We start from the raw sequence: 23,064 nt of genomic DNA, 5'->3' as shown, positions 1-23,064 counted from the left end.
GAGCTCAAGGACTCCTGTAACTGGCTTGCCTCTCAGGATCCTGGTGGCGTGGCCAATGCAGTTGTTTCAGAAGATCCTGGCCCTGGGGGACCTGTACCTGTGCCAGGGGGAATCACGTCTCCCTGCACCTGACCTGTGCTGTACAGGCTGCAAGGAGTCCTGAGAAGCAGTGCCTAATGCTGCCCTGCCAGCAAGCTGTATTTCCCCTGAACCATCCTTCTCAACAGACTTGGGGTAAGAGGGGGGCCTGTGAGCGTCCTGAGCATTGGAGCGTCTGGGTGAACCTGAGGTGACTTCTCGGTGGGTGTTCCCACTTCCCAGGTTAGGCAGCCTCTCGCATGCACACTATATACCATGTGTTCTCCAGCCCACTGTCATGGTTACCATTCAGAGCACATGTGCTGTGGATCAGGCGCTAGGACTGTTTGCACATGATATGCTTTATCCTCAAAACGACACTGAGGTAGATACTGTAATTCTCCCACTTTACAGGTGAGAGTACCAGGCAACTTTGGGATGACCTTGCCCAGTGGAAGGGCCAGCTATAGGAAAAAAAACAAGTGATAGGCAGGCAAAGAAAGAGAAGAGGGAAGAAAAGATGCACTAAAAACAAGCCCAGAGCAGCTGTGATTCAACACGTGTAGCTACATGCAGGCCTAACACTCAGATACATGCGGCGCAACCTGGCGTGCAGCAGGAAGCAACAGGGAAGGTGCAGTGAAGCAAAACAGATGTTGATCACCAGAGGCCAGCCTGTGAACAGAGGCAGGCTCTCCCCATCCAGGGACCACAATGTAATGAACGATGATCTTTTATGCTCGTCTCAGAGGCACTCTGAGCTCGACCTCCTCAAAGCATGGCAAGCAAGCTTCTACAACCTCATTCTAAACTTCAAAAACATGTGCATCTTCCCATATGTATTGAGATTGTGGTTCACTCACTCAGTCATGTCTGACTCTTTTGTGACCTTAAGGACTGTAGTCTGCCAGGATCCTCTGTCTATGGGATTCTCCAGGCAAGAATACTGGAGTGGGCTGTCATTCCCTCCTCCAGGGGATCTTCCTGACCCAGGGATCAAACCCACATCTGCATTAGAAGGCAGATTCTTTATCACTGACCCACCAGGGACGCCCAGCCATATGTATACCTACAACGTAAATTCATCCACACAGACGCATTCACACCATCTGCACATGCATGAATATGTGTGTGTACATGTGTACATGTAAGTGTGTGCATCTTAGAAAATTCTATTACATAAGATCAGAGTCAAACTGGTACTGAGCAAGGTAAAGACAGCACTGAAGCAGAAAGCCAGTGCTTACTTACCGTGTCCCACATCACAACATACACGTCTGTGCTAAAGGAATTGTTAACGTGCTGGGTGATGTAAAGATTGATGAAATCACAGAAGTGGTGATACATGTTAACACCTAGGATTGAAAGAAAAAAAGAAATTCATGTCCATTAACCCCCAAAAAAATGATTACACAATTTTTATTCTACCCAATCTACTTACAGTATGGTAGACTTTTAGCTGAAATGAATCAGTGGAAAATTAACAATTTTCTAAACATAAAATGATCATACACAAGTTGTCCTCAGTTGACTGATTATGCTCAAACATTCATTTTCAAATCAATCATGTGAAATTAGGAATGCCTTTTCCTTGCTGCTGCTGCTAAGTCACTTCAGTCGTGTCCGACTCAATGTGACCCCATAGACGGCAGCCCACCAGGCTCCCCCGTCCCTGGGATTCTCCAGGCAAGAACACTGGAGTGGGTTGCCATTTCCTTCTCCAATGCATGAAAGTGAAAAAATAAAGTGAAGTCACTCAGTCGTGTCCGACTCCTAGCGACCCCATGGACTGCAGCCCACCAGGCCCCTCTGTCCATGGGATTTTCCAGGCAAGAGTACTGGAGTGGGGTGCCATTGCCTTCTCCAGCCTTTTCCTTACACACTAAGGAATATATGATGATTAAGTTCCCAGAAAAAGTAACAGAAGCTTATTTAAATCAACATGAGAACTATAGAGCCATTAAGACTAATCACTATTTTTATGGTCTTTTATTTTAAAAAAATTTTTTAGATCAATCGACACCTGCTCATGATGGTACCGGCAATGATGGCAACTATTAACATTTTGGTATTTTTCATTCCTGTCTCTTTTTCTCCTTTTAATCACTACTTATAATATTGCTTCTTGGGAAAACAGTAACCAGTTACCATTTAAAGAGCTGAAATCTCATGTCCTAATTAAAAGTGTAAGAACTCTGGACTCAGAAGAAGAAGTTGAATTATGAGCAACATTCTCAGGTAAGTCTGTAAATTCCAAAGCTTCAGCTTCTCTACTGGAAATAGGAAGTCAATATACTTAGATGCCAGCTTTTAGGTAACATACTTAAAAGAGACAGCCCAGTGCCTGGCACGAGGGAAAACTTCGACCAGCTGGAGCGTGCTGGGTCAAAGAGGAAAGGGGAGGGTGGTGCTGCTCTTTGTAAGTTCCTAATTCTGCCATTCATAAGAAACAAATGTATAAATCTAAATGGGGTGAAATCCCAAGAACTGACACCTTAAAGGAAATGTCAGTTAAAACATAAACAGAGACTTTCAAAAGCAGAAATCATAAAGTATTCTGACTTCCTTCCTAGCAAATAATAACACTGTGTGCCAGAAACTAAGAGGAAAAAGGACTCCATTTATAAAAGTCAGGTCATTACACTGTACACCTTCAACATAAACAGTGCTGGATGTCAATTATATCTCAACAAAGGAAAAGGAAAAGAAAAAAAAATTACTCCCTTCTTTTTAGACCAGTATCTTAGACGAATGTTTGGAAGGACTTTTTTATTTTCACCCAGAAAAAGCCTGCCAAAGAGCACACTGTCGAATAAACAAGAAAAATGATGTTTTATGACAAGCCGTCTCCTTTTCCCAGATTAGCACACAGCCTGCATTAGCTTCTCATGAATTGTTCAGCAACTTCATAGCACTTACTGAGGGAGGCCGAATGCACAAAACAGCAATTGGTGCCAGGAGGATTTATAAAAGAGGGAGAAAACATAGGCTCTGTCCTCAAGAAACAGGCCCCACTTGAGTATTATTCTGTGGAATGCTCATTTTCTCAAGGTAAGGGTTAATATGGGGGCATCCCTGGTGGCTCAGTGGTAAAAAGAATCTACCTGCCAATCCAGGAGTCATGGGTTCGATCCCTGATCTGGGAAGATCCCACACGCCGCGGAGCAACTAAGCCTGGGCTCTAGAGACCATAAGCCACAAGTCCTAAAGCATTTCACCCCTCCTCCTCGTTCCCCCTCTCCCCACTGCACTACCCTCGAGTCTGTGCTCCACAACAAAAGAAATCACCACCAATGAGAAGCCTGGGCACGGCCACTACACAGTAGTCCCCACTTGCCACAACTAGAGAAAAGCCCATGCAGTGACAAAGAGCAAGCACAGTCAAAAATAAATAAATAAAATAATATACATTATTTTTTTTAAAAAGAGCAAAAACTGATGTATGTTTATGAGATTTGCTCACCTGTTTTTTTTTTAAAAAAAAGAAGAGTTTATATGAGAAGGAATGTGGGCTGATGGCATTAAGTTGGAAGAAAAAGGCAGACTTATAAACACAGGAAAGAAAGGATGCAGATCTACCCTAGCCTATTATTCCAACTTTATATCCTTTATTGCATAAGTAGCTACATAAATTCAACCATTTGCACATGTTCAACCCTTCCTCAGACAGATCAGTGTTTTCTTTGCTCCATTTTAATCTGCGTATTTTAAAAATGTGTCGGGACCTTGAACACAACATTTTTACCTGCTCGCATTTCTAAAATCTGTCTGATTTCTGAACCTCAGGCTTTGTCATATAAGAATTACGACTTCAGGAGGTGGAGCACATTAAAAATATGATCAATAAATTAGAGGAATTCTGAAATATTCGTGACAGGGGGCTCTCTATCTTTCATCCTAAGCCCAGCCTCTCATGAATTTGAATGTGGTGTGGCACAGAAATCTCCATTTCTTGTAATAAGAAGGATAATCAGATACAATTTGTGTTTCTTCTCTCCAGGGCAGCAAGTTCACAAAGCAAAAGCTGTGCTTGCATGTAGAGAATTAGAAGTTTTAACTGTAAACAGGACAATAATTTTAACTTTTTTTTTTTTTTTCAAGAATATATGCCAGGGCTAACTTCCAAAAGAATTTCAGGTTAGCTTCAGTCATGGAGACAGTATCAGAAAGTCCACCTGAAGAGGCCACGGGCCTTCCTTTCCCACCTACACTGCATACAGGGCTCTTAATTTTTAAAAAGTTCTATTGAAGCACCAGCTAAATCAAGGGGTTAGAGAAGCCACATGGGGTAAATTTAGTTGCAAAAGGGGTACCCAGGCTTTCTCCACTCATCTTTCAATTTTCAGAGTTATTTGACAATGATGTGAAAGTTTCTTCTAGCACACCAGAACATAAAACAGTCGGAAGTTCAAATTAGTTCACTTTTTCAAGAGAAGAAAGCAAAAAGTAAATCTACCGTTCAATGTCACATTGCTACCGTTGTTCAGTCGCTAAGTCATGTGTGACACTTGGCAACCCCACAGACTGCAGCATGCCAGGCTTCCTCGTTCTTCACTATCTCCTGGAGTTTGCTCAAACCCATGTCCATTGAGTTGGTGATGCCATCCAACCACCTCATCCTCTGTCATCCCCTTCTTCTCTTGCCCTCAATCTTTCCCAGCCTCAGGGTCTTTTCCAATGAGTCAGTTCTTCACAAAGTATTGGAGCTTCAACTTCAGCATCAGTCCTTCAATGAATGTTCAAGGTTGATTTCCCTTAGGATTGACTGATTTGATTTCTTTACTGTCCAAGGGACTCTCAAGAGTCTTCTCCAGCTACTGCAATTCAAAAGCATCAATTCTTCAGCACTCAGCCTTCTTTATGGCCCAACTCTCACATCCGTAGATGACTACTGGAAAAACCACAGCTTTCACTCTATGGACTTTTGTCAGCAAAGTGATGTCTCTGCTTTTTAAAACACTGTCTAGGTTTGTCATAGCTCGTCTTCCAAGAAGCAAGTGTTTTTTTAATTTCGTGGCTGCAGTCACCATCTGCAGTGATTTTGGAGCCCAAGAAAATAAAATCTACAACTGTTTCCACTTTTCCCATGTATTTGCCATGAAGTGCTTCCCAAAGTTATAGGAACACATATATCAATAAAAAGGAACAAAGTCACATTAACCAATAAATAAAATAGACAAATTAACTTCTTACCTGCATCTAGTTTCATGAAGTAGGTTGGTTTTTCAATAACAATGTCACACTGCGCATCTTCTACAGGTCTGAAGTTGAGCTCAGTGTAGCTCTGTAGCTCCGCAAACCTGGAATTAAGAATCAGGAGACGCTTTCAAAGGGCTCTTCCTGGATCTCTTGTTGCAATACTGTAATTCAGGATCTGTTCATTAGGTGAGTTTTATTTCCAGAAAATACTCATAAACACATGTGAAACTTCTCAAACTTACTAATACTTATGCAGCTTGATATCAATTTTAATGTTGAGACAAGAAACAAAAATGATTTTAAATTTCATTCTAATGTGCAAGAGCAACTAGGAACATTTCTGACAAAGAAGAAGTTTCCACAGAGAGTTGGCAAAAAAAAATCTACCAGTAAAGTGGAAAGATTCAGAAAGGCTGCTTGCAGTCTGGCAAGGCTCAGAAGGAACACTGACCCAGAGAACCTTTTTGGATTCTGAGAAAGACAGCGTTCCAAGACTTACCAAGTACCTTGGGAAAAACTGCAGACAACTACATTTACCAGAATAAAGAAAACTCTATTTCTCGGAAAACCACTTCTGAAGCCACTTGGTACAATTTTCTTCCATACAAAAGAAGACAATCACAAGTTAACCTACAGATCATTTGTAAACTTTTTATCTTTGAGACTATATGTGACGTAAGACAAGTATCAAAGAGATCCTTTTAAAACACACATAACGCTAAAATATTTATTCCAGTGGTTTCAAAAATATGTCCACAAATTCTTTAATACTCCTCCCTTCCAGAGGTGGAGATGAATCCCCTGCCTTGGAGGGTGAGCTGACTTAGTAATTCACTTGTAATTGAGCTGACTTAGTAATTCACTTGTAATGAACAGAATATGGCATAAGTGATGGTGGTCACTTTCGGTGTGACCATTAGGGTATAAATATAAAGACTGAAGTCTCCGTTTTGGGCCATGCTTACACGTGCTCTCTCTCAGACAACGTGATCTGGGGGAAGTCGGCTGCCAGGCTGTCGGCAGCCTCAGGGAGAGGCCCATATGGTAAAGAAATGACACCTCTAGCCAACAAGCAGAGAAGAAAACCTAAAGATAACAGTTACATGAGTGAGTTTAGGAAACAGATTCTACAGGCCCAGCTATGCCTGAACCACACAGCTAAGCTACCCCCAAATCCTGGCTGTCAGAAACTGTGTGTGATAAAAAATGTTCAGTGTTTTAAGCTGCTAAATGTTTGAGTAAGTTATGATACAGCAATAAATAATTAACATAAATATACCCTAGGGAACTATCATGATATCAAAAGATACTAGAAAACAAATATCAAATATTTGATTTTGGATCTTAGATATCAAAGTATACTAGGAATATAAACGCCCACTAGAAAATAGAAAAGCCTACTCCAAAAGTCTCTTACATGAAGTAAGATCTTGCACTGCAAACTCTAATATGCCACATAAATCTGTGAAAAACAGTTTTCCTGAACAGTTTGCTTTGCATGAACATTTGACATAAAAAATGAACACTCAAAAAAAAAAAAAAGAACACTCTTTGAGATAAATCTTAACAATTTTTTTTTTGGATCTCTTTTTAAAGCAAAGGAAATAAAAGCAAAAATAAATATATAGGACCTAAGTAAACTCAAATGCTATTGCACAGCAAAGGAAACCCTCAATGACATGGTAAGACAACCTAAAGAACGGGAGAACATATTTACAAATGATATGACTGATAAGAGGTTAATATCTAAAATATATCAACAGTTCATACAACTCAACATCAAAAAACCAAGCAACTCAATTAAAAAATGGGCAGAAGACCTGAATAGAAATTTCTTCTAAAGACAACATACCAATAGCCAACATGAAAAGATGATCAACATCACTAATGAAAACATGATCAACATCACTAATCATCCAGGAAACGCAAATCAAAATCGCATCTGTCAGAATGGTTATCACCAAAAAGAACACAAATAGCAAATACTGGTAAGGATGTGGAGAAAAGGGAAACTTCATTCACTGTTGGTGGGAATGTAAATTGGCGCAGCCACTGTGTAAAACAATATGGAGCTTTCTCAAAAAAATAAAAATAGAGCTACCATATGACCCATGAATTCCACTCCTGGGTATATATCTGAAAAAAATGAAAACACTAATTTGAAAAGATACCTGCACCCCAATGTTCACAGCAATGTTATTCACAATTGCCAGGATATGGAAGCAACCTATGTGTCCATCAAAGGATGAATGGATAATGAAGATCATATACATATGGAATGGAATACTAGATGTGACAGTTGATCCATAAAGAAGGCTGAGCACTGAAAAGTGAAAGTGAAAGTCGCTCAGTCACAGTCACATCCAACTCTTTGTAACCCCATAGACTATACAGTCCATGGGATTCTCCAGGCCAGAATACTGGAGTGGGTAGCCTTTCCCTTCTCCAGGGGATCTTCCCAACCCAGGGATTGAATCCAGGTCTCCCGCATTGCAGGCGGATTCTTTACCAGCTGAGCCACCAGGGAAGCCCAAGAATACTGGAGTGGATAACCTATCCCTTCTCCAGAGGATCTTCCCAGTCTAGGAAATGAACTGGGGTCTCCTGCATTGCAGGAAAATTGTATACCAACTGAGCTATCAGGGAAGCACTGAAGAATAGATGCTTTCAAATTGTGGTGCTGGAGAAGACTCTTGAGACTCCCTTGGACAGCAAGGAGATCCAACCAGTCAATCCTAAAGGAAATCAACACTAACTACTCATTGGAAGGATTGCTGCTGAAGCTGAAACTCCAATATTCTGGCCACCTGACGCAAAGAGCTGACTCATTGAAAAAGGCCCTAATGCTGAGAAAGACAAGAGACAAAAGGAAAAGGGAGTGGCAGAGGATAAGATGGTTAGACAGCATCACTGACTCAATGGACATGAATCTGAGCAAACTCTGGGAGATAACAGAGAACAGGGGAGCTGGGCATGCCACAGTCCACAGGGTTGCAAAGAGTCAGACATGACTTAGCAACTGAACAACAGTAACAGCAAATAATGGAATACTACTCAGCCATAAAGAAACATTTAACAACATGGATAGACTTGGAGGGTACTATGATTAGTAAAATAACTCAGAGAAAGACAAATACTGTATGATATCACTTATACGTAGGATCTAAAAAATAAAACAAAGTAGTGAATATAATAAAAAAGACTCACAGATACAAAAAACAAATTAATGGTTACAACTGGGAGAGGGAAGTGGGGAGGCACAAGACAGAAGTAGGGGATGAAGAGGTACAAACAGATACAAAAAAGTTATAAGGAAATATTATTGTACAACCCAGGGAATACAGCCAATATTTTATAATAACTAAGTATTGAGTATAACCTTTAAAAAACGTGAATCCCTATGTTATATATCGGAAACTTATATAATATTGTATATCAACTATATCTCACCAAAAAGAAAGAAAATGAACATTATGAGTGTACTGTATGACTATAAAGGGAAGCATGACAGTTTCTAGGATGAACAGTTTCTTTAGTGACTGTGACAGTGGTTACATTTATCTAAACATATGATATAAATTTTACTGAGCTCTACATCCAAAAAAATAAAGAATGCATGGAAGTACTAATAATATTCAGATGTGTTTATTTAATAACATTGTACCACATATACACAATGCAATATTACTTAACTATTTAAAAAAATGCATTTGAATCAGTTTAATGAGGTGGATGAAACTGGAGCCTATTATACAGAGTGAAGTAAGTCAAAAAGAAAAACACTAATACAGTATATTAACGCATATATATGAACTTTAGAAAGATGGTAACGATGACCCTATATGTGAGACAGCAAAAGAAACGCAGAGATAAAGAACAGACTTTTGGACTCTGTGGGAGAAGGCAAGGGTGGGATGATTTGAGAGAATAGCACTGAAACATGTATATTATCATATGTGAAACAGATCGCCAGTCCAGGTTCAATGCATGAGACAGGGTGCTCGGGGCTGGTGCACTGGGATGACCCTGAGGGATGGGATGGGGAGGGAGGTGGGAGGGGGGGTTCAGGATGGGGGACACATGTACACCCATGGCGGATTCATGTCAATGTATGGCAAAACCACTACAATATTGTAAATTAATTAGCCTCCAATTAAAATAAATTTTACAATTTAGAAAAATAAAAAAATAACATTGTACCAATGTCAATTTCCTGCTTTGGATTACTGTGCTATGCTTATTTAAGATGTTATCATTAGAGGAAGCTGGGGTAAGGGTACAATGGAAATTCCTTGTACTATTTTTAAACTTCTTATGCTACTTTTGAATTATCCTTAAATGTCTATGACTCTAAAGTTATCTTAAACTAAAAAGTTTTTAAAGTGCCCCACCTCTCTAATTTCCAGAGACAGTAAGTGTCTTGATAGACCTAGTTTAATATTCAAAAAATTTGAAATCAAAATGTGTTCTTCAATCTATCTAAAGTTCAAAAAGCTTATGAAAGGTGCTTAAAACCAGGGTAGTGTTTATCTTTGGAAAGGAGGATGGGGTTTGCTTTTGGGAGACAGCCTGGGTAGATGATGGTCTAATTCTGACCCAGGTAAGAGTTACTCAAGTGGGCTTACTTTTTCAAAATCCAAACTGTAAATTTCTCTACATGCTTGGTATCTGCTTTAATAAGTGTGTATTTTTAAAAATGTATTCCTCTAAACACATGCAGCAATTATGAGGAGCTAAAAAAATTCATTTTTGAACTTTTTTGTTAGCTAACAGTAAATACTGTATCACTTCCTAATATTTCATGAACACATACTTAAGTCAAATACAACTGATGATTCACTCTGGAGCCACCACTCCCCAGCAGCTCAGACCAAATTATCCACAAATGGAGTAACATTTTCCATTTAGAGTCCCTACCAAAATTCATAAGCATCAAAAATAAAGACAAATACTTCAGAAACATATTCCCTGCCCCCGCCCCCCCCCTCAAAAAAATCTTACCAAGACTGCAGAGGGCTTTTGCGCTGACCTTGAGACATCAACGAACGAATGTCAAGTTTACAGTATCCTCCAATTTCCCCACTCTGAACAAAATCTTCCTTGAATCTAGTGGATAACAAAAAATTGAATTTGGAATTCTTTTTCATGACTCAGGCACACAGGTTATAACTAAAGTGGTCTACCAATTTCTAAAATCAATTTTTCATTAGAAGTTAACTCTTGTAATAGAACATTTCAAATTTCTACAAAAAGTAGCAAAATCGTATCTAATGTAGCCATCACATAGCTTCATAATGATCAACTCATTATGACAGGTGTGGGTCATTCATTTCCCTCTCTCATTCTTGAACCTCATCACCATATTATTAGGAAGCAAATCCAAGGCATATTCCTGGACCTGCAAATATTTCAAGATTTTCCTTAGATTTTAACATCCACCACTGAAGTACCTGTCATGGTTTCTCTTAATGTTTCTTAAATCAAGGTAGATATTGGTGGCTCTGCAGTACTGAAGGTAACGGGAACACACCAGACTTGAGTCATTCTGAAATAAGGTGGAGAAACAAGAAAAAGATAACTGTGAGCATTAACACTTAAAAGACACACCCAAACTTGCTAGACATCAATCTAACAGCATGTAGCCTTCAGGTTCCAACCACACACTGTGATGAGTACTTCCCAATGACGCTTCTGTTTAACAATTTTCCTCCCTGGGAGGCATTGCCCAAGCATACTTTTGCCAACTTGCACCCTTTTAGGTTACTACAAAGAACTCCCAAATGTTCTATTTCTATAATCTTCAAATTTTAAAGAGCCCAGAGTTGTATTTATGGTTCAATTTATCTTCATGAGAAAAAAAAAAAAAAAAAGGGCACTCACAACCCTCACAGCTGTGGGAAAAAGCATTTTCAAAGACGAGCCAAAGGAAACAAGGAAGAAGGCACATGCCACAGACCTTAAAATGCTAGGCAGGAAGGGTAGTTTGTCAAATATGACTTACTTTCAGCAAGCCTTTCCCCAGTAGTTTAGCAGTAAAGAATCTGCCTGCAATGTAAGAGATGCAGGAGATGTAAGTTCAATCCCTGGGTCAGGAAGGTCCTTTGGAGGAGGGCATGGCAACCCACTCCAGTATTCTTCCCAGGAAAATCCCATGGACAGAGGAGCCTGGCAGGCTACAGTCCATGAGGTTGCAAAGAGTCAGACACAAATGAAGTGACTGAGTATGCATGCAGGCAAAGGAGTTTAAAAGTCAACCATAGAGCCTGTTTCTACTTCTACCAACTGTGTTGACAGAGGGATAGCTTCAAAAATTTTTATCTGCTCTGGGTTGTAGTGCGAGATTTAAACACCACTTTGTTGCTTTTCCCATAACTCCCAATTGACCCTTAATGGCAATTAACCTTGACCGGCATGGTGTTTTAGAATCTAGAGTTGGTAAGGGGTCACACCCTGATAGCAAAAAACCTATCAAAGCAGATCTTCGTGAGGAAAGCATTTTGCAAATCACCTTGGAAAATGTGTGCAACATGGGGTTGAGGCTATTTCCTGCCCTTTTGCGCATGAACAGCTAGACCCGAGCAAAACTATAAAGTACTGACTGTTAAAGACACCTTGTAGCAGTGCAGGTTAATACCTTGCCTGAATCTTCTGGTTCAGGCACCTTGCTAGAATCACTTGAAGTTCTATCATGTGACACCATTCCAAAGCACTACAGAGCATATATTCACTTTTGGAATGCAAGTGATTTAAATATTTTTTGGTTTCTTAGATTGCCTGGAGATAACAGAGACTCCTAAGATGTCAGAGGCTTGGGCAGAGTTCAGGAACATTCAGTTCAGTTCAGTTGCTCAGTCATGTCCGACTCTTTGCGACCCCATGAATCGCACCAAGCCAGGCCTCCCTGTCCATCATCAACTCCCGGAGTTCACCCAAACTCATGTGCATCAAGTCGGTGATGCCATCCAGCCATCTCATCCTCTGTCGTGCCCTCTCCTCCTGCCCCCAATCCCAATCAGGGTCTTTTCCAATGAGACAACTCTTCGCATGAGGTGGCCAGAGTATTGGAGTTTCAGCCTCAGCATCAGTCCTTCCAAAGAACACCCAGGACTGGTCTCCTTTAGGATGGACTGGTTGGATCTCCTTGCAGTCCAAGGGACTCACAAGTCTTCTCCAGCACCACAGTTCAAAAGCATCAATTCTTCGGCGCTCAGCCTTCTTCACAGTCCAACTCTCACATCCATACATGACCACAGGAAAAACCATAGCCTTGACTAGATGGACCTTTGTTGGCAAAGTAATGTCTCTGCTTTTGAATTGCTATCTAGGTTGGTCATAACTTTTCTTCCAAAGAGTGCATCTTTTAATTACATGGCTGCAATCACCATCTGCAGCGATTTTGGAGCCCAAAAAAATGAAGTCTGACACTGTTTCCACTGTTTCCCCATCTATTTGCCATGAAGCGATAGGACCAGATGCCATGATCTTCGTTTTCTGAATGTTGAGCTTTAAGCCAACTTTTTCACTCTCCTCTTTCACTTTCATCAAGAGGCTTTTGAGTTCCTCTTCACTTTCTGCCATAAGGGTGGTGTCATCTGCATATCTGAGGTTATTGATATTTCTCCCAGTAATCTTAATTCCAGCTTGTGCTTCTTCCAGCCCAGCGTTTCTCATGATGTACTCTGCATAGAAGTTAAATAAGCAGGGTGACAATATACAGCCTTGATGTACTTCTCTTCCTATTTGGAACCAATCTGCTGTTCCATGTCCAGTTCTAACTGTTGCTTCCTGACCTGTATATAGGTTTCTCAAGAGGCAGGTCAGGTGGTCTGGTATTCCCATCTCGTGAAGAATTTTCCAGTTTATTGTGATCTACACAGTCAAAGGCTTTGGCATAGTCAATAAAGCAGAAATAAAGCAGTTCCAGATGTTTTTCTGGAACTCTCTTGCTTTTTCCATGATCCAGCGGATGTTGGCAATTTGATTTCTGGTTCCTCTGCCTTTCCTAAAACCAGCTTGAACATCTGGAGGTTCGCAGTTCACGTATTGCTGAAGCCTGGCTTGGAGAATTTTGAGCATTACTTTACTAGCGTATGAGATGAGTGCAATTGTGCGGTAGTTTAAGCATTCTTTGGCATTGTCTTTCTTTGGGACTGGAATGAAAACTGACCTTTTCCAGTCCTGTGGCCACTGCTGAGTTTTCCAAATTTGCTGGCATATTGAGTGTAGCACTATCACAGCATCATCTTTCAGGATTTGAAATAGCTCAACTGGAATTCCATCACCTCCACTAGCTTTGTTCATAGTGATGCTTTCTAAGGCCCACTTGACTTCACATCCCAGGATGTCTGGCTCTAGGTGAGGGGTAGACCTTAATCCTAAGTGCTTATGATTCTCTGGGGCTTTAAAAAACTATCACTGAGCCCTTTGCTGTGAGCCTGGCCCTGCATGGAGCATTTTTCAATGTGGAATCTCATTTCAGCTTTACTACAAGCTGTAACACAGGCATGGCTTTAAAGCAGAAGAAGCTGAACACGGAAAAGTGTGGGTGCCCTTTGCACAGATCAAGATTTGAACCCCGTAGTCCATTCTTCTCCTTATTACCCCAAACTGCCTCCTGACAATGTGTTTATCACTGAGTGCAATGGGGTATGAGTGAAAGCACAAGAAAAACATCTGCATTTTAATTCTAGAAAGATTGAAGGCAAAAGGAGAAGGGAGCAGCAGAAAATGATTAAATACCATCACTGACTCAATGGAGATGAACTGATGACATGAACTCTAGGAGATAGTGAAAGATAGGGAAGCCTCATGTGGCCTGGTGCAGTCCTTGGGGTCACAAAGAGTTGCATGCAACTTAACGACTGAACAACAACAGCAGCAGAATTGTAAAAGACCACACTTAGTAGCTGTGTGGTCTTCGACAGGTTGCTTAACATTTCTGAGGACTCAGTTTTCCTCTCTAGTCCAACAGTACCAATAATACCTGCCCTGCCTATCTGTTATACTGTTTGTGAGAATCAAACCATATAACATACTGAAAAGTTTTTTGCCAAATGTAAAGTGCCAAAAAATATAGAACAGCATGGTGGGAGTGTATCACCTGTCCCAAACTACGAGCAAGGAAATTTATAAAGATGTAATTCATCAACTTACCTTCTTTAGTGTATGTTGGGGGGAATAATTAATTCTAAAACTATTTAAATATTTGACCTACCTCAAAATATGACCATCTGATAATATGTGTATGAAAACAAGGACATGGCTTCCAACTAGGTATTGGAAGTCAAATAAAACTTTAAGCCAATAATAGTGAGAGTGAGGGTTTCCTCTCATAATGCCCTCTATCTGGTATTTATATTACAATCTAACCACTACGAGTGCAGGGAATTAAAAGGTACAAAGTATTATGTATAAAACAAGCTAAAAGGATATACTGTATAACACAAAGAATATAACCAATATTTGGCAATAACCATAAATGGAGTATAACCTTTAAAAGTGTGAATCTGAATCACTGTATTGTATATCTGTAACTTACACAATATTATACATCAACTATACCTCAATAAATAAATGAATAAATAGATACCACAGGTATTTTTAAATACACATCTTCACTTATGAAGGGGTTGAACATCCACCTTTTCCTTCGGTTGGCAGAGCACATGGAGCTCCTCCAGACGCTCTGCGGCGTATCCAAAGTCGGCTTGCTTCCAGAATATTTCCTGGGCTGATTCAAGAGTGTCCGTCCTGTTTGCAAACAAAATAATTCTGTGATATTCAACTTTTTACTTTTTTTGGACCTTAAATTTTCTAAATGTTACATTGCTAGAAGTCAGTCATTATTTTCTTAACTATAATAATTTTAAAAATCTACCCCTCACTACATGAGGTTACCAAAATAAGTTATTTATAGACTTACTCCCTGATAATAAACATACACAATGGAAATGGATGTATTCAGGATCATTTGGAACTGAAGACAATGAACTGTTAATTACTGCATTTTCTTTGCCCCATTAACCCTGCCTGTATTGGAAATACTGATTATACTTAACTCTCTTCTCCAAAACCAAAGTCAGCCATCCATCTCTTTTCTTTGCATATAGTGAGGAAAAGTATTTTCTGTGAACCATACTGTTTTATCCCTTTGGCAGAGGAAATGAGAGATATTCCTGTCCCAGGGGGAGACAGTCAAGATAAGTGAAATTACTCATGAATGTGTAAGCAAATTAATATCTAAAGGAATTATGATCTAATACCGAAAGAGTCTAGCTGGGAATTGATGTTTCAGCATACACTGCAGAGAAAGGAGGTAAGTATAGGGCAGGAGGGAGTCCATCCAGTAACTTACCATCCCATATCCACATAGGTGCAAACAGGGTAACCAAATCTGAACTCTGGTCTGCAGGATTTCTCATAACCCCAGCAGTATTTCAAATTTTCTAAGTATTTCTGGAACATAAGAGGTGTGTGTTGAGACTGGTCTACCTTCTGACATTCAGAGAGGACTCGTAGATTTTTTTTTCCATAAAAAAAAAAATCTTTCTAGAACTTTCACTTTTACATTTTATAATACATACTCATGAAAGAGAAATAAGTAAATTCTAAGAAAAACAGTCTTGAGATTCTTAACAGCAATTATCTTTAGTCCCCAATCCCTCCCCTACCAGGTCTGTTTTCCAACCAAAAGTCTGGGTTTTAGCTAGACTACCACAGATCATTTGAATTGGGATTTTTTTTTTAATTAACATTTTTTATTGAAGTATAGTTGAAATTTACAATGTGTTAATTACTGTTCTGTAGCAAACTGATTCAGTTATATATATATATATATATATATATATACACATACACATTCTTTTCTTAAATCTTCTTTTGCATTATGGTTTATCATAGGATACCAAATACAGTTCCCTGTGCTATACAGTAGGACCTCGTTGTGTATCCATTCTGTATAGAAAAGTTTATATCTGCTAACCCCAAGCTCCCACTTCATCCCTCCCCGACCCCCTTGGCTGAACTGAAACTTCCTGAAGTAGCTTAATGAAGTCAAGTGAGTAAACTGATTCTAAAATCAGTCCCAAGAGAGTCATAAAAAATGAAATTTCTATCACCAAAAGGATCACAATTAAACTGAATGGATCAGCAGCTTTATTGATTGATCAAGACCAGCAGAGATCTGGGAATACTCTGGGAATATCTGGGAATAGCTCTGTAGCCCTTGGGGGACACACAACTGCTGTGGGCCAGGAAGCTCAGAAGGTTGCTCTGTGAGGCCCCTGGGGGCAGTGCCAGCTGGCTTCCCAGCCCGGCCTGTCCACGTGCTTCCTGTGCCAGCACCATGGGAAAGGAAACGGCTCACAATGCCCCGCTTTGATCTCTGAGGCCTCGGGAGATGTCTGAATGGCTCCAATTTGAAACCTTTCCAACAACTCTAAAACAGAAGGAAGGCCACAGTAACAGTCTTAATTATGGAGAGACAGAGATGTAGGTGTTATTACCAAAATGAAGTGCTGAGGGATCCTCTTAAGTGCAATTTAAGAAAGAAATGTGAGATTATTCAGTTACTTTTAACTACATATTCTTTTCTGTATCAAATCTAATTTATTTCATTTACAGACTAGACAAACCATACAGACTGCCTATTTCTTTTACTAGTGACTTAGATTTGTAATCTCACCCCTGTGAGTAGGACATACTTCTAAGCAAAGTTGAGTCATTAAGAAGCATGAGATGAAATACAAACATCGACTGACCCACAGTTACAACCAGGAGTCTACCTGCAGATTCAAGTTATGATGGGGGAACTAGTAAACCAGCCTCAATTGCAACCTTTTAAAAATATGCAAGAGGAGAAATAAGATTTACCTTATAAGGACAATGTGAGTCTTTCCTGCAGACTGTGGCAATATGCCTGTTATTGTGCAAAAAGAAGGGAATATGCTCTTCCGGCAGGCGGAGGCTGGCATAGTTGAACAGAGGGGTGGCTGAAATGCCATCGGCCTGGGGAGGAGCCTTGTCTTGGCCACTCAGGGGGACCTCAGGAAGCAATGCTCCAAAGACAAGCAGCATAAACATAGCAACCTCCAAACCTAAAGATCAAATTGATAACATCCTCATTAAGACAGAGCCTTCAAAGTCAAAGGGGTTAAGGGTTAAGTACAATTATAACTAACTTCACTACTTTACTGAATAATGTTCTTTTACTCAATACTGATTGTTGTAGGCCAGGCACTGGGTCAGGAGCTAGGGATAGGGTGGTCAATAAAACAGGAAAGACCCCTGCTTTCATGGAACTTGGAAGCTAGTGCAGTAGATAAAAAATAAACAACCAAATAAACAACTTCAGATAATGACAAGGGCTGTGAATCAAATAAACCAAGGGCCAGCCATTTTTTCTGGAAAAAGCCAGGCAGCAAATATTTTTGGCTTTATAGGTCAGATAGTGTCTGCACCCATCAGGAAAGCAGCCATAGTTATGCTAGGAAAGGCGGGCTGTGTTCTAATAAAATTTTATTTACAAAGATGGGAGGAGGACCTTGACAGGACCCTGTTTGCTGATGCCTGAGTAAGTCAGGTAATATGATAGACAACACAGTTCGCTAGTTAAGCATGCAGACTTTGAAGCTAGGCCACCTAGGTTTGAATGTGGCTGCAGCTTTCTAAGAAGACTGACCTTCAGCAAGTTATTTAACCTTGCTGTGCCTAGGTTTTTCCATCTGTTAAATGGAAATCAGAATAACCCTTTCTCATAGGACTCCCGAGAGGTAAATATTGGCAACATGTCTAGATATACCTGGCATGTTAAATGCTATGTTAAGTGTTTCTTAAATAAAAGTTTAAAACTACACGGGATGGGGCGGAGTTGCTAAGTAACATTTAAGCTGAGATCTACATGATGCAGATCCAGGAAAACATACCAGGAAGAAAGAAGAGAGGAAGTACAATGGGTCTGAGCAAGTGTGTACCTGCTGGGTTAAAACTAACAATCACTGAAGTATGTGAGAATACGCTGCGTGCCAGGTTCTCTGCTAAGTACAAGGAGGCAGCAGGGAATGGGCAGCTGAACAGTAAACTCCTAAGCCCTTGTGAAGCTTTTCTTTCACTGGGTGTAAGAACAATGATATTAAGAACTAAGACTAAGAAAACTCTAGGAGTGAAATCCAGACAGTCTGCCTCAGAGCTGTACCCTTAAATTCTCTCCATCCGGCTTTAGCATTGAGAAAAGAGATAATGGTCATGAACCTTCCTGCATTTCTAACTCATCCCAGAAAGATTAAATCTCTTAAATCAGATTTTTTGTGTGTGTATTTCCAGATAATAAACATGCCATTTGGGGTTCATTTTAGTGATTTATTTGCTCTAGTTTTTCAAAGTGGTCTCCCCACCAGATGATAAAGCCCTAGTACATATTAGTTGCTTCCCAGCAGGGTCTGCTGTCACTGAAGCATACTGGAAAAATCCAAAGTTCAAAATCAGCTTTCAATGAATATGGCTGATGGAGATGGGGCCTTTAGAAACAGACCGCTATGTTCAATCACGTCTCAAGTTCCAAGAGTAAGCAATCATAACTGAACAGTTGGAATGCCAAGAAGAAATCCTTTTCCCCTCTGCAGTAAATATAATTGTTCTTTTCAGTTCAGTTCAGTTCAGTCACTCAGTTGTGCTGCTGCTGCTGCTAAGTCGCTTCAGTCATGTCCGACTCTGTGCGACCCCATAGATGGCAGCCCACCAGGCTCCCCTGTCCCTGGGATTCTCCAGGCAAGAACACTGGAGTGGGTATGAATTGCTTTAGGTATCCCTAAAGAGTATCTTGTTATTTGTAATAAAGGTCACCTGAATCAATATTTTTAATTGAGACTTTTACCCAACTGTGAGTTCGTAACAATTTCACAAAATTTAAAATACACATTAATAGTAACAGTGACTCTAATTATAATGAAACATTTACCTCTTTAATCCTCAGAACCACCCAGAAGTTGCTGTGATGTTTCAGGTATCTAAAATCTGTCAGAAATGAAACACATTACCTTAAAAAACATATCAAAGAAGACTTCTGCATCCCCGGTGATACTGTGAATTAAAAGAAATATTAAGAGAGAAGATAATAAGATAACCTGTAAGCAGACGGTCTGGCATTTAGTGAGATAAGCCATAACCAGAAGGCCTGGCTAATAAAACCTTTCTCTGCCTTAACAAATAAAAGCTACTAAAAGTGAGGTATTAGGTACAATCCTCAACACAGTAACTTAACAGAAGAGATTCTAAGAGTGAGCAGGAAGGACATGACCCACTTCATACCGGCACCAACTGGTACAGGCCAACAGGACACTCAACAGATAAAACATTCCCAAGAGCAAGCAATCCAACTGGTTCTCACCACAGTAATCCGACTCACCGAATGAAATTGCTCCCTGCCTTCAGATTCAACAGGCAGAATGGCCAGTCTCTCCCAGAAATAGGTCATTCTTATGACCAAGTCGACCTTTGGTTAGCCAAGTCCATTGTCCTCTACTGAGCTCTAGCCATAACTAAACTCAGGGATTCGTAAACGATTTTTCCGCCAAAGGAAAAATCTAAAGGTTCACATCAGAAACCTGGCTTTTGCTGAGGGCACGTAACCACTTGCATAAACTAGCAGGAGTGGCTGTTGTGCATGAAAGCACAACCCCAGGGCCTGACACAGCCTTTCCGGGGTTGAGTCCTCTTGCAGGAAGAGCCCCTGAGGGACAGGCGGGCACACTTCAGGAGATGGACGCTTTAGCAGCTGAGCTACTTTTTCCTTCTGCGCAAAGCTGCTGGTTCCCCCCACCTCTCTATGGGGATACCATGACTGGATTTCCACTGGCCTAAGAAAGGGGAAGGGAAAGGGAGAAAGCTTGAAAGAGAATGAGAAGTGAAACTCCGACAGTGACAAGGAACACAGTGGGTGAGATGGGTCAACATTCTGACAGAGGTTGGAAAGTTTACAGAAGCCAGTGGACAGGTGAAAAGTTAAACGCATGTGAGACCCACAAGGACTCCTAAAACGGCTCGCCCCAACTAGCACTAGTTTTACGAGGCAGGAGGTTGGAAAGGGCCTGAGATGGCCAGGTGAGGTCCCTCAGCGGTCCGCTACAACGTCTGAGCCAAGGCGGCGGGGTCGGTGGCGAGCGCCCTTCCGCAGCCATGATGCCGCGCTGGGGTTCGGGGCGCAGAGATTCCCGGGGACCGCCCGCCCCCCAACGCCGCACACTGCACCCTCCCACCCCAGACCTCAACACGCCCGGGAGGGGCCTGGAAGGAGGCTCCGTCCCGGCCTGGGAAACCCGGCATGCTTCCCCGCGCCCGGCGGTCTCGGGGCCCCGCGCGCCGCGGCAGGTACCGCGAAGGGGGCCGAGCCCTCTGTAAAGGGAGGATCAGGTCGGCTTCCCCACGTCCTCCTTCTCGGCCCTCGGGCGATGGAAGGCGCAGGCGGACCCGTGGAGAAGCGCCAGCCCGCCGGGAACCCGCGCGGGGAGCAGGCAGAAGCGCCCACCGCGCGCCCGGGCGAGGCAGAGGGCGGGGGGCGGGTGAAGATTCCGCGGACCGCGGGGCGAGTCCCACCTGGAGCCTGGGAAGCGGGGGCAGCGGAGGCGGCGGCGGCGGCGGCGGCGGCGGCTCGGACTGAGGGAGTCGTCATAACCGGCGACTGTAGCTCACCGGAAACCTCCGGCGCCGGAGCCGGGCCAGGGGGCGCCCGGGAGCTGCCGGGACACCTAGGCCGGCCTGCGCCGGGAGCCGGTCCCCGCCCCGCATGGGGTCCTTGGGGCCTGAGCCGGGACCACGCGCGCACGACCTCACGAGGAGTCAAGGGGCGTGGTCCGCGGTTTCCTGCGTTTCCCACCAGGACGAGAACCTCTGTGCTGCGACCCCGGCCATAGCGCCAGGGGAGGGGCAGGACTTTAAGATACTGGACTGTCCTCCTTGAGAGGTAGCGAAAAGGCGCTTAAGGGACACTGCGACCGGTTGCATAGAAAACCGGACTCCTTCCCTTCTTCCTTCCCGTTGCACTGAGGTGGAGGGTTACTGTATCCTTATTTAGGGTACACGTTGTCGCCCTCACGTTCATTCTCCGAGCCTCGTAGTTGGCCGCACTTTCTGGTGGTAAGAATTCTTCGAAGCCTTGTACATTAAATAGTAGTCCTCTTATCTTTCTTAGTGACTATCAGAAAACTCATCAGCTCAAATGTCACTTTGTGGAGTTTGACTTTTATCCTTTTATTGTAGTTATTTAAATTGCAATGGTTTATCTTACCATACTTATTTGAACGCCCATCTCCCCACATTTTTACTCTTGGCACTCTCGGTCCATATAGTATATTGTGTAGTGTAGAGCACAGTCAAGTTGAGCATTGATTACTGCTTCATCTTGAACTGATCAAAGCTGATGTCATCAGAATATATTTATGCTCAGACACAAAGTCACCGGTTTTAAGTACTATGATCATCAGAAAACACAACGGATTATTTCTAAATCTTTACATACTTTTCAAATAATCGTTTTAGATACTGCTCGGAGAACTGTTACAAGTTCCATTATAACCTGCCAAATGAGCCACATTATCTGAATTTCTTTTTTTCAAGTAATCGCAATGCAGAAACATGGTGTTATTCTAAAGCAATTTACAGTACTAACTCATTTACTCTTCATGTAAGATTTTGCCTCTAAAGGAACTACTGTTCTATTATAATTTCATACTTTGCCCACCCCTTACTAATAAGGACAGTAGACATAAAAAGTGCTTTCTCAGGTTACTTGCCACCAACCTATTTTGTCACATACAGGAAATACAACTTTTCTGTTAGTTGATTCAAAAAGAACATACAAGCTAGTTTGCCTCTAAGTGATATGCAATAAAGATATATAGAGAGATATATAGATATATAAGAACACATGAGAACAATATATGAGAAAGGCTTCTAAAAACAGTCTTATTACAAGAGCAGACCGGCCAATCCAACTGTTGCCAGGTGCACATAGTGCTATTTTAAATGGCTAAAAATTAAGTTGTGGTCATTCAGACTCAGAGAAGACAAAATGTAAGGGGGCTTTAAGAACAAGAGGTTGAGTTCTATCATACAGTAACAACCATTCTTAACATAGAAATTTCCCTCCCAAAATATCAATGTTAAAGTTTAGTTTTAAATGATAAACTCAAATGTCTATTAATAGTAGACTGATGAATAAACTATAATACACCCATACAATGCAGAGCTAGGCAGGTGTAAAAAAGGACTGAAAAATACCACTGTACACTGCAGGATATATTAAGTGGGAAAAGCACAGTAGAAAAACAATGTGCAATATGCTATCACTGAGGAAAGGCAACATATATGTATTTATGTATATAAATTGTTATTTACAAATAGAATAACATTAAAATGATTACCTATAGGAAGAAGGAATATAGGTATAGGGAACAAAGAAGATAAGTTCTCCGAATATACATTGTATAGATGTGATTTAGAATCAGTAAACATTTTACATTATAAAACAAAAGTAAATTTTAAGAAGTAATCCTTGAAAACTGACAGTAAAATGAAACAAATCCAACTGCCATCCAGTTGTTGCATTTACCACAACAAGGGTACTAAACCAAGTGACGCTGAAATAGAATCTGTACATTTTGGTGAAATGTACCTTCAGGACTAAGAGAACTACAATAAATCACAAACTGCTTGCAGAAGCCAAATTACTGGTGGCAATGTTGGTTGGTTGGTTGGGATAAACTATATAGGAGTAATTAAGATGGTATCTTTGAA

The 23,064-nt window shown here is 41.2% G+C and overlaps 1 protein-coding gene across 5 annotated transcripts in view; it reads right to left on the bottom strand.

Annotated features, from left to right (window-relative positions):
* EOGT (EGF domain specific O-linked N-acetylglucosamine transferase) overlaps nt 1-20,962 on the bottom strand; it is a 41,782-nt gene extending 20,820 nt beyond the window's left edge. Inside the window, exons 1-9 of one of the 5 annotated variants that reach the window (XM_059879574.1) lie at nt 20,645-20,962; nt 19,232-19,287; nt 17,149-17,372; nt 15,632-15,732; nt 14,919-15,027; nt 10,728-10,822; nt 10,279-10,383; nt 5,272-5,378; nt 1,330-1,433 (exon numbers count right to left, since the gene is read on the bottom strand). In XM_059879574.1, the coding sequence (XP_059735557.1) occupies nt 1,330-1,433; nt 5,272-5,378; nt 10,279-10,383; nt 10,728-10,822; nt 14,919-15,027; nt 15,632-15,732; nt 17,149-17,358 (831 nt within the window). In that variant the 5' untranslated portion in view covers nt 17,359-17,372; nt 19,232-19,287; nt 20,645-20,962. Of the gene's footprint in view, nt 1-1,329; nt 1,434-5,271; nt 5,379-10,278; nt 10,384-10,727; nt 10,823-14,918; nt 15,028-15,631; nt 15,733-17,148; nt 17,373-19,231; nt 19,542-19,678; nt 19,832-20,644 lie in introns of those variants that run through there. The other 4 variants (XM_005222641.5, XM_005222638.5, XM_005222639.5 and 1 more) reach the window with 4 other exon arrangements.
* Nucleotides 20,963-23,064: the final 2,102 nt, after the last annotated feature.

The sequence above is a fragment of the Bos taurus genome, chromosome 22, assembly GCF_002263795.3.
Source record: "Bos taurus isolate L1 Dominette 01449 registration number 42190680 breed Hereford chromosome 22, ARS-UCD2.0, whole genome shotgun sequence".
NCBI lineage: Eukaryota > Metazoa > Chordata > Mammalia > Artiodactyla > Bovidae > Bos > Bos taurus.
This window is presented reverse-complemented; position numbering and strand designations above follow the sequence as displayed.